This window comes from Coregonus clupeaformis, unplaced genomic scaffold (genome assembly GCF_020615455.1).
Source record: "Coregonus clupeaformis isolate EN_2021a unplaced genomic scaffold, ASM2061545v1 scaf0154, whole genome shotgun sequence".
NCBI classification, from domain to species: domain Eukaryota; kingdom Metazoa; phylum Chordata; class Actinopteri; order Salmoniformes; family Salmonidae; genus Coregonus; species Coregonus clupeaformis.
Window position 1 is genome coordinate 591,073 of NW_025533609.1, and position 17,720 is coordinate 608,792.

Below are 17,720 nucleotides of genomic sequence, written 5' to 3' on the forward strand. Positions count from 1 at the left end.
GGAGAGCAGATAGTGGTAGAGAACAATATAGATTCATCTGAAATAGTGAAGGATACTATCATGGAGGTACAGGATGAGGTCTTTGATTTTAATGACAGACAATGAGAGGTATCTGATCAGTACCGCTCGTTAGGGAAGAGAGAAACTAAATGGAAGGCATGTGGTTTGATTCTTCTGTTGTGAAAATTAAAAATGGATGGGCAGGTAGGAATCTTTGGTTCCAGCAGCTAGCTCATTCTGTAAGATCAGTGAGGAATCTTGAGGGTCCATGTCTGTTGAGAATTCCAGCTCCAAACATTTTAGAGACGGTCGCTCAACCTCTATCAAGTATGTATCAATCTTATGCTTTGTCATGACTGTTGTATCAGCAACAATCAGTAACAGATAAAATAATGTCGTTGTCAAAACATTTGTTTAAACCTAGGTTTAAGTGTTATTGGGTTAAGTGAATTAACTTATGTGAATTTGTTAGATGGGAAGGAAAATCAGGTAACAGCGAACCCTGAAGCATTGGAGGTGAAACCAGTGAGGGCTAAAAGTTGTTTTTGTTCTAATAAAACATATGATGTAAGGGGTATGTTTATGGGAATATCAGATTGTGATGATTATATGATAACTTTGGGTATGCATGACCTTAAGGGTAGTAATGAGAAATATAATGTTACTTTTTATGTTCGAGTTAGTAAGAAGAGCAAGACTTTGATGGTTAAAAGATTAGCTTTTGCCTGACAATGTGACTATTGGGAATTTTAGAGATATTTGGAGGGTTTGTGGTGATAAAGCGTATATATTCTTACCCTATGGATGGATAGGATGTTGTTACATGTCAACGTTGAAGCTTCCATATGAGGCTTTTACCATTAAAAGAGGGGTAGCACCGGACACAGATAAATCTGATTCTAGGTTTGGAAATAGGGTGAAAAGGGACATGGCGACATGTCATAGTCTTGAAGCCTATCATTGGAGGATAAGGCTAAGAGAGAAGGGGGGACTTTTTTCCATGGTATGGTGTAACATTTTTGGCAGATCATATTGATAATATTAGCTATACTTTGATTCCAGATAGTTCAGATAGTATCACTATGCGTTGAAGAATATAAGGGATGCGTTTGGTAGATCTGAAGGAGCTGGATGGTCAGCGAAGACTTGGTTGCAAGATCAGTTAGGCCCAGTAGGAGCAGTGATGGTTTACGATTTAATAGCAGTTTTGATAGCACTGTGTGTGATGTTTGTAATTTGTTACTGACCTTTGAGAAAGCTATGATATTGAGATAGGTTGGAGTTGTGATGCCTGGAGACAACGCTCAGATGCCGTTGTTGACTGTTCCTGATCTGGATGAAGATGGAGAAGTGGGACTGGATGGAGTATTGATGATAAATATCCTTTTTGATTGTTTGATCATTTTTTTTTTTTTTTTTTCAATATTAGTGTGATTTTGGTATGATGTTATGAATCAAAGGGGGGGAAGTGTATGAATGAATCACATTATCCTATTTCATTATTCTATCATTTATATTGATTCATACATCATTTATATATAATTTTTATATTCTTAGTTGATATTGATGTTTAATTTGAAAGTGTTGTTTTGCAAAAGATACTGTTTGGTCTTTTCTTTTCTTCCAGAAGCGTTTGGGGGAAAATGTAAAGATTGAAATACTCAAACAAGGACAATATGAAGGGACAATATGAAAGGAGAATGACTGGAGGAGATGGAACAAGGAAGGTGTGGAAAGATTCCGATTCCATCATCAACAATACATTGGAAGTCGAGACTACGGGGGAGTGTAGTGGACTACATTCCAGTGTCTGCAATGAAATATAGACATATTTGCATGTGTAATACATAATTTGTGTCATATTCTTAGGTATTAATTTTTGTAGAATGATATTTGATGTTATTGAATACATGTGGGGATCTTAGATGTTTTTGTTTATTTCGTGAATGCTTAGGGACAGGGAGTCTAGGCAGGGATAGAGGTCCACTATAGGGTCCGATGGGTTGACCAGCCTTAGAGTGGACATTTTGGATAGTATTTTGTGTGCAGGGGCTTACATGTGTATTTAATTGCATCATAGTTTCAAATGCATTGATAAAGATTTATGAATTCATCGGGAGTACCTAGGTGGTTGCCTGGGGCAGAGGGACCGTGAGAGAATTTTACTGTCTTGATTGATGGATGGATTTGGAACGAAGGTTGCCAGACAGTTTTTCGCTCTCACACTCCATAAAGATTTGTTCATATTTCATAGTAATGTATTCACACTTCATAAACATTTGTTCATAGTTCATAGAAAGGTATTTACACTCTAGAGAAAAATGTTTTTTTGGTTTAATGTTAAAGATGTCAATAAGATAAATTGTTACTTGTCATAATCCTATTCTGTTTGTTTTCGAGACTTTTAGTTCGTCTCGAAGGGGGGATATGTAGTGTATTAAGATTATGACTTTCTTAATGGAACCAGAGGGGATGTTTATGTTAGTTCAAAAATAGCCATTTGTAGGGTGACGCCCCAGGGGAGACAGGTGATTGGACAGCAGAGGGAGCAACCCATATTTTTGCATTGTTTATAAGTATATGCTGGAGGCAGAAGAGGTTAGAGCAGCCATTGCAATCTGGGACGTTGCTCTCCGGGTGATCTTGACACCTGTAACTCATGCTGAAAGCTTGTGATATGAATAAACTTATGATCAAGGTTCAGTATGAGCGGACTCCTTTGTTTATCAGCAATGACTAGCAACTTTTACTCGATACCACAACATCACTACAAACCATGAAGGGATTTGTTTCGATGTTATAGGCAAGATAAGTGATTTTACGCTGTCAAAAAGACATGTTAATGTCACAAGAGAAAATGTGTGAAATCTTTATTAATATTTTTAGAAAATATAAGTTTGAAAGAAATTACCAAGCGAAATGCAATTGGTTGAAACAACAACTATCGCCTCGCATCATAAAAAAAAAAGAGGCAGACTGCCAGGTTTATTGATCAATAAAATATATTTGAACAAAAAACAAAAAAACATTTGAAATGACTACCCACTAGGCAGACTTCAGTTCAATGTCTAGTTTCGATTTACCACATTTGGTTGAGTTGTCAACTAACATGAATTCAACGTGAAATCAACAAAAAACCTCACCATGTCATTGAATTTAGGTTAGAAGTTAAGGTGATTTTTATTTTTTATTTTAAAATGCCCTTATGTTGACGACTTTTTGCCAATCAAATCAATTTTCCACGTTTGATGCAAAGTATTCCCATTGATTTTTTGTTGTTGAAATAACATTGAAACAACATTGATTCAACCAGTTTGTACCCTATGAGTAAAGATTGCGTCACATATTTGGGCCGTTTTTCACGGATATCACTAAACAGTCACTCCTTATTAAAATGCTTCATTTGATGAACTGACTCTTCCCTATTTGGGAATCTGTCTGTTCTATACACTACATACAGTTGAAGTCGGAAGTTTACATACACTTAGGTTGGAGTCAACGTTTTTCAACCACTCCACAAATTTCTTGCCAAAACTATAGTTTGTTAACAAGTCGGTTAGGACATCTACTTTGTGCATGACACAAGTAATTTTTCCAACAATTGTTTACAGACAGATTATTTCACTTATAATTCACTGTATCACAATTCCAGTGGGTCAGAAGTTTACATACACTAAGTTGACTGTGCCTTTAAACAGCTTGGAAAATTCCAGAAAATTATCTCATGGCTTTAGAAGCTTCTGATAGGCTAATTGATATCATTTGAGTCAATTGGAGGTGTACCTGTGGATGCGTTTCAAGGCCTACCTTCAAACTCAGTGCCTCTTTGCTTGACATCATGGGAAAACCAAAAGAAAATCAGCCAAGACCTCAGAAATAAAATGGTAGACCTCCACAAGTCTGGTTCATCCTTGGGAGCAATTTCCAAACGCCTGAAGGTACCACGTTCATCTGTACAAACAATAGTACGCAAGTATAAACACCATGGGACCACGCCGCCGTCATACCGCTCAGGAAGGAGACACGTTGTCTCCTAGAGATGAACGTACTTTGGTGCGAAAAGTGCAAATCAATCCCAGAACAACAGCAAAGGACCTTGTGAAGATGCTGGAGGAAACAGGTAAAAAAGTATCTATATCCACAGTTAAACGAGTGCTATATCGACATAACCTGAAAGGCCGCTCAGCAAGGAAGAAGCCACTGCTCCAAAACCACCATAAAAAAGCCAGACTACGGTTTGCAACTGCACATGGGGACAAAGATCGTACTTTTTGGAGAAATGTCCTCTGGTCTGATGAAACAAAAATAGAACTGTTTGGCCATAATGACCATCGTTATGTTTGGAGGAAAAAAGGGTTAGCTTGCAAGCTGAAGAACACCATCCCAACCGTGAAGAATGGGGGTGGCAGCATCATGCTGTGGGGGTGCTTTGCTGCAGGAGGGACAGGTGCACTTCACAAAATAGATGGCATCATGAGGAAGGAAAATTATGTGGATATATTGAAGCAACATCTCAAGACATCAGTCAGGAAGTTAAAGCTTGGTCGCAAATGGGTCAGAGACATTTGACCCAAGTTTTAAACAATTTAAAGGCAATGCTACCAAATACTAATTGAGCGTATGTAAACTTCTGACCCACTGGGAATATGATGAAAGAACTAAAAGCTGAAATAAATCATTCTCTCTACTATTATTCTGACATTTCACATTCTTAAAATAAAGTGGTGATCCTTACTGACCTAAAACAGGGAATTTTTACTTGGATTAAATGTCAGGAATTGTGAAAAACTGAGTTTAAATGTATTTGGCTAAGGTGTATGTAAACTTCCGACTTCAACTGTATAATCGGACCATTCTGTAATGTGTCTTGCTGAATAAGACCGCAATTACAGTAACACGCACAAAAAAAAAAATCAGGAACTGATTTGTACCAAGTAATGATTAACACAGAATGACTTTATACTTATTAGGTGTAAAACACGATCCCACATTTTTTTTTATATATTAACACATTCATAATTAGCAGGCAGCAGAGAGTACCACTGAATTCATCGCAGATGAGGCAGAGTCATTAGTGACATTTCTCCAATATGATCCATCATATGGGATTTAGCAAGAGCTAACATTTGGTGTAGACAGGGTAGGCAAAAAGGTGCCCAACAAGATTGCCTGTTCCAAAAACATCTTAGTGTCTTGACCAATTTACATCTGAAAAATAAACCATGTACATAAAACCAAACATTTTTGGCCTCTAAAAGCCTTTTAATCCCACTAGGAATGAGCCTCAATCCAAAATGGTGTGCAATGTTTGGGAAACACTGCTTAAAAAAAAAAAAAGCATAATATGAACCACCTAAACTCCTGAATGAGTAGCCTCTTCAGCAGCTGTAAGTCACGAGTTTATTGACCGTGGGCCAGTTGAGGTTGACGGGTCACTGAGCTGAGGTTTTGCCCTTGCCCCTGTCAACGCCCTTGTGTGTTTGGATGTGCCTGTAGGGGCAGTTGGGCCTCCTGTCGCAGCCCTGGTTCCTCCAGAAGAAGCACTCCTTTCTACAAGTGATAGAAAAGTCACAGATACCATAAAACTGAGTTGTGCCATTTAAATGTATGCCAGCCCAAAGAAGGGTGTTACCCAACCACATTGACCTTTTCTAGTAATTCTTACTGTGCCAACAATTTATTATTTTCAATAGGCTACTCACTGCTAGCAGGAAGCAAACAATTTAAAGATCAAAATACCAGGGACAGTTCTATATATTGCCCTTTCGCCATTCGTCCAAGATCCTACGTACGTGCTATTGGAAGGCAGGTCCACAGCTTTCTGGGCGTCCTTGGCTATGCCCAGGTGTGTTGGGTTCCTGTCGGGGTAACGCACAGAGATCTTGGTCCCATTGATCTCCATCCCCTTTAAGATGGCAGACAGACACAAACGTGACCCAAGTCTTGCACGAAACATCCAATTAAGACCCAGACAGAATTCTCTGTCCTTGTTTCCTCAATTCCGCTCTAAGTTCATTGGAGGAGGAGGAGGTCTGAGAGACTGACCTTAGCGCCCAATAGGCTTCAAGAGGAATTGAAGTCTGAACACAATGAATTAAGAAACGTATGGGAACATAGTGTGCGAAACCAAACATGTTACTCAAACAGAATCAAGTACAGCACATGGGCAGACACTAGACCACGGGCCTTAGCACAAGTCTGCATGTTGTAAAGACACTTACGTGAAACTTCAGAGCGATCTCACAACATTCTGGGTCAAAGTAGTTAATAAAGGCACATCGTCTGGCACGCAGAAGCTTAATACTATGAATCTTCCCAGCTCTGCAATGAAAGACATTTGATTAGGGTAACTAACAAGCACGGGGATATTTTCAAGAGTTCTAGTTCGTCACTTTAGTTTTCTACTAAACATACAGTTGAAGTTGGACGTTTCCATACACCTTTTTAAACTCAGTTTCACAATTCCAGTGGGTCAGAAGTTTACATACACTAAGTTGACTGTGCCTTTAAAACAGCTTGGAAAATTCCAGAAAATGATGTCATGGTTTTAGAAGCTTCTGATAGGCTAAAACTCAGTTTTTCACAATTCCTGACATTTAATCCTAGTAAAAATTCCCTGTCTTAGGTCAGTTAGGATCACCACTTTATTTTAAGAATGTGAAATGTCAGAATAATAGTAGAGAGAATGATTTATTTCAGCTTTTATTTATTTCATCACATTCCCAGTGGGTCAGAAGTTTACATACACTCAATTAGTATTTGGTAGCATTGCCTTTAAATTGTTTAAAACTTCGGTCAAACATTTCGGGTAGCCTTCCACAAGCTTCCCACAATAAGTTGGGTGAATGTTGGCCCATTCCTCCTGACAGAGCTGGTGTAACTGAGTCAGGTTTATAGACCTCCTTGCTCGCACATGCTTTTTCAGTTCCGCCCACAAATGTTCTATAGGATTGAGGTCAGGGCTTTGTGATGGCCACTCCAATACCTTGACTTTGTTGTCCTTAAGCCATTTTGCCACAACTTTGGAAGTATGCTTGGGGTCATTGTCCATTTGGAAGACCCATTTGCGACCAAGCTTTAACTTCCTGACTGATGTTTTGAGATGTTGCTTCAATATATCCACATAATTTTCCTTCCTCATGATGCCATCTATTTTGTGAAGTGCACCTGTCCCTCCTGCAGCAAAGCACCCCCACAGCATGATGCTGCCACCCCCATTCTTCACGGTTGGGATGGTGTTCTTCAGCTTGCAAGCTACCCCTTTTTTCCTCCAAACATAACAATGGTCATTATGGCCAAACAGTTCTATTTTTGTTTCATCAGACCAGAGGACATTTCTCCAAAAAGTAGGATCTTTGTCCCCATGTGCAGTTGCAAACCGTAGTCTTGCTTTTTTATGGCGGTTTTGGAAAAGTGGCTTCTTCCTTGCTGAGCGGCCTTTCAGGTTATGTCGATATAGGACTCGTTTTAATGTGGATATAGATACTTTTGTACTTGTTTCCTCCAGCATCTTCACAAGGTCCTTTGCTGTTGTTCTGGGATTGATTTGCACTTTTCGCACCAAAGTACGTTCATCTCTAGGAGACAGAACGCGTCTCCTTCCTGAGCGGTATGACGGCGGCGTGGTCCCATGGTGTTTATACTTGCGTACTATTGTTTGTACAGATGAACGTGGTACCTTCAGGCGTTTGGAAATTGCTCCCAAGGATGAACCAGACTTGTGGAGGTCTACAATTTTTTTTCTGAGGTCTTGGCTGATTTCTTTTGATTTTCCCATGATGTCAAGCAAAGAGGCACTGAGTTTGAAGGTAGGCCTTGAAATGCATCCACAGGTACACCTCCAATTGACTCAAATGATGTCAATTAGCCTATCAGAAGTTTCTAAAGCCATGACATAATTTTCTGGAATTTTCCAAGCTGTTTAAAGGCACAGTCAACTTAGTGTATGTAAACTTCTGACCCAATGGAATTGTGATACAGTGAATTATAAGTGAAATAATCTGTCTGTAAACAATTGTTGGAAAAATTACTTGTGTCATGCACAAAGTAGATGTCCTAACCGACTTGCCAAAACTATAGTTTGTTAACAAGAAATGTGTGGAGTGGTTGAAAAACGAGTTTTAATGACTCCAACCTAAGTGTATGTAACCTTCCGACTTCAACTGTAGTTGTCAAACAAAATCTGGAACCCTGGGTAAGGTGGTTGGCTGTGGCAGAACACTAAATAGATCTAATGAACGGTGTGTAAAGGAGATCTTTCTAAATTGCCCACTTCTCTGGAGGGTTAAATTAAAATATATGTGGTGCATTCACTTACCCCTCAAATATCTCTTTAATCATAGCCTCCGTTCCTGAAGGGACCAAGTTTCCAACCCAAATAGGGTATAATTTACTGTAAGTAAAAGCAAATATCAAATTGCTACACCTACCAAAACACTGATTACAACCCCAGTTGCAATTTTCATAAAACTGAGATACTACATCTCCAACACTACATTTTCATGTCTAGACATTAACATTGGAGGTTTTTCAAGGACTGTGGATTGAAAAACATTTTTAAAAAGTAGTCATCAAACCGTTACGTTTCTACAGAAAAGTTTTCCGACATTGTCATTGCAGGGGTGTTGGACTTGGGCTTGTCCTGGAGGCTTGGTGAATGTTGGGCCTGACGAGGTTTTGGGTCTGAAGGGAACGCTGATGTTCTGGAGACGCTGTAGGCACTGTCCACTTTGGCAGGATGGGCAACACTTGCAGTTGGGTAACGGCCATTATAGAGGATTCCTAAAAACAGTTGGGTAACGGCCATTATAAAACAAGAACAGAGTTCAAAATGTATGCGAGGTTTCTCCGTTCAAATAACTCTGCACTCCCAACGGTTTATAATGTGTCAAGTAGCCTGCCTACCTAGAGAGAAACTTTCAGATGCCCTTACCAGATATTTTGGACAGTGCCTCAAGTGATTTCTCCACGGTCCCGTGAATTATTAAGGCATTTGAGCTCTGCTCCCGAGAAAAGCCAAACTCCTGCAACAAGACCACAAAACCCAGATAAGCTATAGAAATCAATGTATCAGAAATATGTAACACTGCTCTATGGTACTTGACTACTATCGAGTCCAACCAGTTTGACATCCTTTCTACCACATCTTTCTTTGTAGAATGGACAAGTTAACGTATTAGCAGTAGCCCATAGAATAAATAGTCTCCTTCCTTTTCTATAAAAAATTGTCCTAATGTAGTTGGTGTGTGATCTGTCAACTCTACATCATCACGTTGCTGACCATTAGCTGTGTTATTTGAACCCTCATTAGTTCCTGGGCGGCATCTGCACAGTAACCGTCCAGCTGCAGCACTTCCTTTAAGGCCTGGGCGGCTTCGTCGTATCTCTGCGGGGGAAATTATGGTAAATTATCTAGGCCAATTGTAAAAATTACACACTGAATAGTATCAGACGTTACCTTCAGCCCAGCCAGAGCTCTGCCCTTTCTGTAAAGGCCTTTGACCCAGCCGGGACTCATGTTGAGGGCTAACTCTGCATCAGCAAGGGCTTTCTCATATTCCTGCATCTTCTCATAACAGAAGGACCGGTTGCCAAACAGCCTGAAACACAAAAGTAGTTTTAGTTTTCTTGTCAAAAAAATACATCTGCATCACTTGATGAGGAGCAATGTAAAGCCTGAGAAAGTGGTTTCACTTCAACCAAATCAATTATCCTAGTTGATGGCACAACCTAGGAACCTATGAATTCTGTATGAAAAAATCATTATGCAAATCATGAGGCCAGGAAAGGCATGGACCATTGAAAAAAAATCACATTTATTCAAAAATAATTGGTGAACAGTTTGACATTTCAAGATGATTGTAGTTTCTCACCTAAACTCTGCGGGGTTGTACTTAATTGCATCCGTAAAATACTTAACAGCCATGTCAAAATGTCCACCGCTGGCAAACTGATTACCAATTACTGTGGAGAGAAAAAAAGTAGCCAAATTCAAAAATCAGGTGTTCTTTTCAAGTAACTCCGTTCTAGAATACTCACTTTTGCAACATTTGGACTAAATGTTCTGAAATGATGAAGGAAGTTCTTTAATAATATGTATAACCACTTCTAAAGAGAAACTCACCAGCCAGCTCTGTACTTCTTTTAACTATATCTTCAGTGTTGGGTACAGGAGATTTCTGTGCAAGGATAAACAAGACAGTTTACGCACTCAGAATCCTTAAAAAAAAAGTGGTAATATACTGCGTGGTAGACTGAACGATATTTCTACGATTTCACTTGTCGCGGATAATTTGGATCGTATTTTAAATCTTGAGGCATACAGTGTCACAGGGGGCAACAATCTCCAGACATTCATAACGGTTTGCCCCCATCATCTCTCATTGAAACCGCATGTGTCAGTTAGAAAAACAGCTGCTAAGTGAGGGGGGGGCGTCCATCGTACACTCCACCGATGGCAACATCAAGATTTAACCTCTGGTTTATCGTACAGTGTGCCATATATATATATATTTGGGATGTTTAATATTGTACAGTGTATTCCTGCCTTTACGTATACCTTAAGCATCTAATAGGAATGACAGCTTTGCACACCTTTTGTACATCTTTCCGTTCGTCATTTGGTTTCTCCTTCGTTTGACACTTATTTTTCACCTTCCATTCTGGCTTCTGTTCAAGTTGACGCTTCGCTATTTCAGCAGCCTTGGATACAAAACTGCTGGTCATATCCAGTTGCAGTTCCTGTTGGAAATTGAGGGGGGGGGGAGAGAGAGAAAAGGGTCAAAACCGACAGACCTAAAAAATGGCAGCAGTCTATTTTCTCCAAAATAGAAACTTGATAAACTGGTTAAAAACCTACAATTGACAGGCTGCTTCTATTTTGCCAGTGTTAATTTTGTTAGCCATCTTAGATTTAGTCTTTATGACTGATCTTAGTCCCATTTTAGTAAATTCGTCCTTCTTAGTTTGAGTTATTAGTTGCCTTAAAACTAGACAAATTGTCCTGAGTTTTAGTCAGTCATTTTAGTCAGAGTCCGTGCATTACCCCCCAGAAATAATGAATTTTCCGTCATGTGCACATTCAGATAGCCTTGTCCAACCGGGCCTGCAATCCCTTCCTATAGCTGGCACTACCGTATGTTATTTTTTTAGTACTACATTGATTATTGATTACTGCATTGTTGGGTTTAGAGCTGGCAAGAAAGGCATTTCACTGTACTTGCGCACATGACATAAAAACTTGAAACATTGCTATTGTGTCAGATTGTAACCAATGCCAGTCATGATTAACTATAGCCCAGGTTACAGGTTAATTTAGGGATACTTTTCTCCCCTCCATAACTATAAGTCCACGAGTGGCGCAGTGGTCTAGCTGTGCCTCTAGAGATCCTGGTTCGAATCCAGGCTCTGTTGTAGCCGGCCGCGACCGGGAGACCCATGGGGCGGCGCACAATTGGCCCAGCGTCGTCCAGGGTAGGGGAGGGAATGGCCGGCAGGGGATGTAGCTCAGTTGGCATGGCGTTTGCAATGCCAGGGTTGTGGGTTCGATTCCCACGGGGGGGCCAGTATGAAAAAATATATATAAAATAATAATGTGTGCACTCACTAACTGTAAGTCGCTCTGGATAAGAGCGTCTGCTAAATGACTAAAATGTAAATGTAAATGTATGACTATACTACACTATCCATAACTAAGGATGGAGGTACATAAAAGGGGAAAATGTAAGCTTTCCAACGACGCCAGAAATATTACCATACTCCTGACACTCAGCAAATAGCATGAATATTTCCAATCGGGGGAAAAAAAACTGCACTCGCATGTGGACACTGAATAATAATAATATAATATAATAAGCCATGTAGCAGACGCTTTTATCCAAAGCGACTTACAGTCATGCGCGCATACATTTTTACGTATGGGTGGTCCTGGGGATCGAACCCACCACCCTGGCGTTACGAGCGCCGCGCTCTACCAATTGAGCTACAGAGGACCACATGAACAGCGCACGTCGGGAAATAGAGCTTCTGATGTCATCAAAGCAAAATTAGCTTTCGTGAAAGTAAGAGAGTAATACAATGTTTCTAGTTTAAGTTATTTGCAGTTTAAGTTATTTGCAGTTTAAGTTATTTGCAGTTTAAGTTATTTGCTGCGCATCAGTGACTGAAATAACCGCCAGGGAGCTGTGTGGGAGAGCCGGGCAGCTCTGCTCAGACTGAAAGATGTTAATACTGTCAATGAGAGGATTGCATGAAATATTCTGCAAAGCCATGCATGCTTATGATTGGACAACACATATGAAAAAAGGAGCTTTGTGTCAAATTAAAAAAAAAAAAATGTTCATTAGTCTCACGTGGAATTCTCATCTCATCACATTTTTTTCAACTGAAATAAAGTCATTTGCAACAGTTAGCGTTTTTTTCTCCCATGGCATCTCGTCTTGTTATCGTCATTCATTTTCATCAAGGAAAATACGTGGTTGACAAATACATTTTTGGGCAGTTATTGTTGATTAAATGAACACCGCATTATGCTAACGCAGGGAATGACATTAACTTCTAAAATATATTGGCTGCCTTTCATCTACACATAGGGGAGGAGCCATATAGCGCAGCGGCTCGATGATTCACGTACAACTGTCCCAAACGCGAAGACACCATTTTAGTTTTCCTTACGTCCGAGTTGCTCTCCTCTTCACTGTCCTCATCGTCGCTGGACTCTCCGCTGCTGTCTCCGCTATCCGTAACAGACAAGTCCTGCATGCCCTGAGCGAGGGTCCCTTTAGCGCTGGTACCAGTCTTGTTACACTTCTCTTTTCCTTTACTCTCCTCTGCATCAAGCTGTGAACAGTCACCGTTCATATGCCAAGAGAGAAAATCATACTAAATAATATTGATATTCTTAAACTGATATATGAAGACAGGTGTGCTTGCTTTTGCTTTGATTAAATATAATGACCATTCTGTTAAATCAGCTGACTTGATAATAGCACTCACCTTGACTTCTTTAACTGGGTTCTGTTTCTCTTTCTCTAACTTCTCAAGCAGTCTTCTTTCCCTTTGTTTCTGTAGGACGGAAATTAAGAAAGTAGAACTTTGTTTAAATCGTCTGAGCTTTCTTAAACCCACTCTAACCTCCTGACGAGTACGGATTAGTTGGGGAACTAGTTAACCTTTCACCCCAAAACTCACAATTTTCTTCATCCGCTTCTTCTCAGCCTTTAATTTGCTCTTTCGTTTCTCTTCTAATAGCTCAGCAGCTTTCTCTGCATGCTGCGGAATGAAAACATTTATTTGAATAGAAGATCATTCAAAAAGGTTTGGAGCAATCAAAAGCCAGAATTCTTCCATTAGATTAACAGGAGACTGCAATGCTCACATTAACTGGAGATGGTTTGGAGGGTGCTTTAGGTGGCTGATTGTAACGCACAGAGGTGGGTTGGTTTGAAGGGCTTGGTTTGGCTAAGAAGTTTCTGGAAAATCCACAGTATGACTTTCTGCCATGGTGGTCTTCATAATTGCCGTCATCATAACAGTCTTCACCCGTGTAATATTCATGGGTTACAAAATCCAAACCTATGTAAAAAATAATGGCAATTGTTAGTGGCCTAATTCACGGTGATCAGTAGAGCTAGACGTTGGGAACGGAGTAGATTCAAACTAATGTTAAGGCACATCTTGTTTAAATATGAATAATCTTTCCAGGTCCAGTGACATTTCTTCTTATGAATCAAGGCGACTGACATGAGATAAACATATTGTTCATCTAATACATATTCTGATAAGTCTTCTTGGTATAATAACACTAATAATAATAATAATAAGCCATTTAGCAGACGCTTTTATCCAAAGCGACTTACAGTCATGTGTGCATACATTTTTACGTATGGGTGGTCCCGGGGATCGAACCCACTACCCCTGGCGTTACAAGCGCCACGCTCTACCAGCTGAGCTACAGAGGACCACTAATAAACCTGTCTTCAATGTTATTTTACATTCATACTATGCTAGCACTAGGCCAGCATTTCCCCAAACTCTGTGCTCCAGACCCCAAGGGGGGCACCTTTTGGTTTTTGCCCTAACACTACACAGCTGACTCAAATGATCAAAAGCTTGATTTAGTTGATTACTTGAAATCGGCTGTGTAGTGCTAGGGCAAAAAACTAAACATGCACCCCTTGGGAGTCCCAGGTTTGGGAAACCCTGCACTAGGCATTGCTTTTAACATCAGTTCTTACCAAGAAATCCAACGTTTAGCCCGTGAGAGTTTCCTCTTACAAAATCCATTACGGCATTCTGAGAAAGAAAGGAGGTAGAGAGATACATTTTATGCATGGGTCTTAGATAGGGTTGCAAAATGATGGGCACTTTCAATAAATTCCCTGCTTTTCCTGCTCACTCCCTCTTTATTCCAGGAATCCTCCAACCGGCATTCCTGGAAAACCAAGGAATTTATTGAAAGTTCGCAGAATTGTAAAAAAAGTCTCAACTGTTTGTGTCTTACCGTTACATATCACTGTCTAACCCCGTTAGTCATTCTCTAATGATGTTCTATCTTGTCTGAACAACTATCAGTTTGACCAACATATGCACACTGAAATGAGAAACCATCTGGCCATATCTACTCTTAACTTCTACCTGGTAGGGGATGGGCCTGCTCTTTGAGGCAACTGCTGATCAATGTTACCTCTAATTTTTTCAGGCACTGAGCAAATTTCAGGTCTGCTAAGCGCAAACGTTGTGAAAATACGGTGAAACTGCCAGCGTGCGTTTACTGTGAACACGGATGCTGTACCCGCTTTCAGTTACAGTTTTAACAGTGGACAAGTAGACTACTGTAGAGGTGCCGCTTTCAAGGAGCGGGACTAACCCTGACGCTTATGAGAAATCCCGCTATGCCCTCCGACGAACCATCAAACAGGCAAAGAGTCAGTACAGGACTAAGATTGAATCGTACTACACCGGCTCTGACACTCGTCGGATGTGGCAGGGCTTGAAAACTATTACAGACTACAAAGGGAAGCACAGCCGCGAGCTGCCCAGTGACACAAGACTTCCAGACGAGCTAAACCACTTCTATGCTCGCTTCGAGGCAAGCAACACTGAAGCATGCATGAGAGCACCAGCTGTTCCGGATGACTATGTGATCACGCTCTCCGTAGCCAATGTGAGTAAGACTTAAGCAGGTCAACATTCACAAGGCCGCAGAGCCAGACGGATTACCAGGACATGTACTCCGAGCATGTGCTGACCAACTGGCAAGTGTCTTCTCCGACATATTCAACATGTCCCTGACTGAGTCTGTAATACCAACATGTTTCAAGCAGACCACCATAGTCCCCGTACCCAAGGACACTAAGATAACCTGCCTAAATGACTACCGACCCGTAGCACTGACGTCTGTAGCCATGAAGTGCTTTGAAAGGCTGGTCATGGCTCACATCAACACCATTATCCCAGAAACCCTAGACCCACTCGAATTTGCATACCGCCCCAACAGATCCACAGATGATGCAATCTCTATTGCGCTCCACACTGCCCTTTCCCACCTGGACAAGAGGAACACCTACGTGAGAATGCTATTCATTGACTACAGCTCAGCATTCAACACCATAGTGCCCTCAAAGCTCATCACTAAGCTAAGGACCCTGGGACTAAACACCTCCCTCTGCAACTGGATCCTGGACTTCCTGACGGGCCGCCCCCAGGTGGTAAGGGTAGGTAACAACACATCTGCCACGCTGATCCTCAACACGGGGGCCCCTCAGGGGTGCGTGCTCAGTCCCCTCCTGTACTCCCTGTTCACCCATGACTGCATGGCCAGGCACGATTCCAACACCATCATTAAGTTTGCCGACGACACAACAGTGGTAGGCCTGAACACCGACAACGATGAGACAGCCTATAGGGAGGAGGTCAGAGACCTGGCCGTGTGGTGCCAGGATAACAACCTCTCCCTCAACGTGACCAAGACAAAGGAGATGATTGTGGACTACAGGGAAAAAAAGAGGACTGAAATGCACAATAATTATGTACAGGTCCTAATCTCAGATCCAGGAAATTGTTTAAAATCACTAGTCTTTTTTTTTTGCTGACTGTTTCCTGAGAATGACCCTTACACCACCCCCCCCTTCCACCCCCACCTTCAAATCAAATCAAATTGTATTTGCCACATGTGCCGAATACAACAGGTGTAGACATTAGTGAAATGCTTACTTATAAGCCCTTAACCAACAATGCATAAAAAAGAAAAATAAATTACAAAAAGATAAAGCAAATAACTAAAAGAGCAGCAGTAAAATAAAATAACAGTAGGGAGGCTATATACATGGGTGTACAGGTACAGAGTCCATGTGCGGGGCACCGACTAGTGAGGAGAGGTGACTCTGATTACCCCTCGGGCACCCCACCGTTCTCAATACTAAGTCCCCCACCTTGCCTCTCTAACGCCCTACAACAGTCGCTAACTAAACATTCAGCTGGGTACTTACCATCATATGGATGTCTCCGGGGTCTAAGAGTAACAGGAACAATTACAAATGTCAGCAGGGCACACACAAATATGCAATGGTAACTAATAGTTAGCAGCTAGCTAGGATCATAAGAAAAGAGAGATCCAAGTTATGAGTTAATGCCAGAGACCGCTTAAAAACGTCTGCGCATCTATACAAAAACAAAATACAAATAAAAACATAGCTAGCTAGACTAAATGTTACCTACTTCTAGCTAGTTAACTTACAGGAAGTATGGAACTAGCAGCTAGCTAACATTTGCTACCTAGCAAAGTCCTTGTTAGCCAAACATATGCATTTGTTCAGAAATAGTATTCTCTTACCCGGTTCCACTTCTGTAACCTTAACGAGTCTTCTTTCAGACATCTCGAATGAGAGCTAGCTATATATATTATTTAAAAATTAGCCAGCTTAATGACGCTAGCGTATTAATCGAAATGTTTTACCTCCTTAATTTCACCCTTTTTTTTTCTTCTACTGACTTCCCCCACAATCCCCAGCGGGTCACTTCTTCTTCTGCGGTTGGCATCCAACGTTATAGTGCATTACCGCCACCTACCCGCCAGCCACCTTTGATAAAAACAGATTTGAGACTGTATCTAATGATGTTCTACTCAGTTTGCTCTTTAAACTAAATAGCTGTATCCCCTTCTCCCTCATACTGGATCTCAGTCTCTCTCTTTCCCTCTCATACTGCCCTCACACACTGTATCAGTACATGCTCCACTGTCTGTTTCCTGGCAGTAATCACACCTTCCGGTTGGATGCTTTCCTATCACATTTAATGTCTTGTTCAACCCGTTGTGTCCCACCCTTAGCCTTGTATAGATGGCCTCGACTTTACTCTTTACTTGGAATAGATGTTTGCCCTCAGTGTCTGTGTCCCAGTGCTCCTGTCTTCTCTGCACCACCACTGTCCATATCATTCCTTTAGCCTCTGCCTTGCTCATTGGCACCTCCACATCCACCTCCTCTCTCCTAAGGACCTGTTTTGCTTCCACCCAGGGACACACACTTTTCACGCCACTTCCATACAGCTACAACCGGAAGGGATTTTCGTAGCAGGTTAGGAGAGCATTTTCCTAACCTTAACCTAATTCTCCTAACCTGCTACCTTAATTCTCCTAACCTGCAACCTTTATTCTCCTAACCTGCTACCTTTATTCTCCTAACCTGCTACGAAAAGGTTGTGGCTGTATCGAAGTGGCGTGA

At 41.0% G+C, this 17,720-nt stretch overlaps 1 protein-coding gene across 2 annotated transcripts; it reads right to left on the bottom strand.

The window, feature by feature from the left end:
- Positions 1 to 4,935: 4,935 nt before the first annotated feature.
- Positions 4,936 to 16,995, bottom strand: LOC121563385 (tetratricopeptide repeat protein 31-like). 2 transcript variants are annotated; one of them, XM_045213793.1, is made up of 18 exons: positions 16,832 to 16,995; positions 16,488 to 16,510; positions 14,235 to 14,292; positions 13,376 to 13,572; positions 13,189 to 13,269; positions 12,994 to 13,062; positions 12,673 to 12,837; positions 10,594 to 10,740; positions 10,124 to 10,178; positions 9,873 to 9,963; positions 9,458 to 9,599; positions 9,281 to 9,385; positions 8,933 to 9,023; positions 8,607 to 8,781; positions 8,318 to 8,392; positions 6,222 to 6,321; positions 5,793 to 5,905; positions 4,936 to 5,550 (listed from the first exon to the last, which is right to left on the bottom strand). In XM_045213793.1, the coding sequence occupies exons 1-18, from the start codon at positions 16,872 to 16,874 to the stop codon at positions 5,433 to 5,435; spliced, it is 1,848 nt and encodes a 615-aa protein (XP_045069728.1). In that variant the 5' UTR covers positions 16,875 to 16,995; the 3' UTR covers positions 4,936 to 5,432. The 2 variants fall into 2 exon arrangements, with proteins under 2 accessions (XP_045069728.1, XP_045069727.1); XM_045213792.1 differs by having other exon boundaries at positions 8,583 to 8,781.
- Positions 16,996 to 17,720: the final 725 nt, after the last annotated feature.

Coding starts and splice junctions, on each gene's coding strand:
- LOC121563385 (XM_045213792.1), bottom strand. CDS start 16,874: ATGTCTGAAAGAAGACTCGTTAAGGTTACAGAAGTGGAACCGG. Junction 5,906..6,221: donor AGATCGCTCTGAAGTTTCAC/GTAAGTGTCTTT, acceptor GCCATCTTAAAG/GGGATGGAGATCAATGGGAC. Junction 5,551..5,792: donor GACCTGCCTTCCAATAGCAC/GTACGTAGGATC, acceptor TATCACTTGTAG/AAAGGAGTGCTTCTTCTGGA.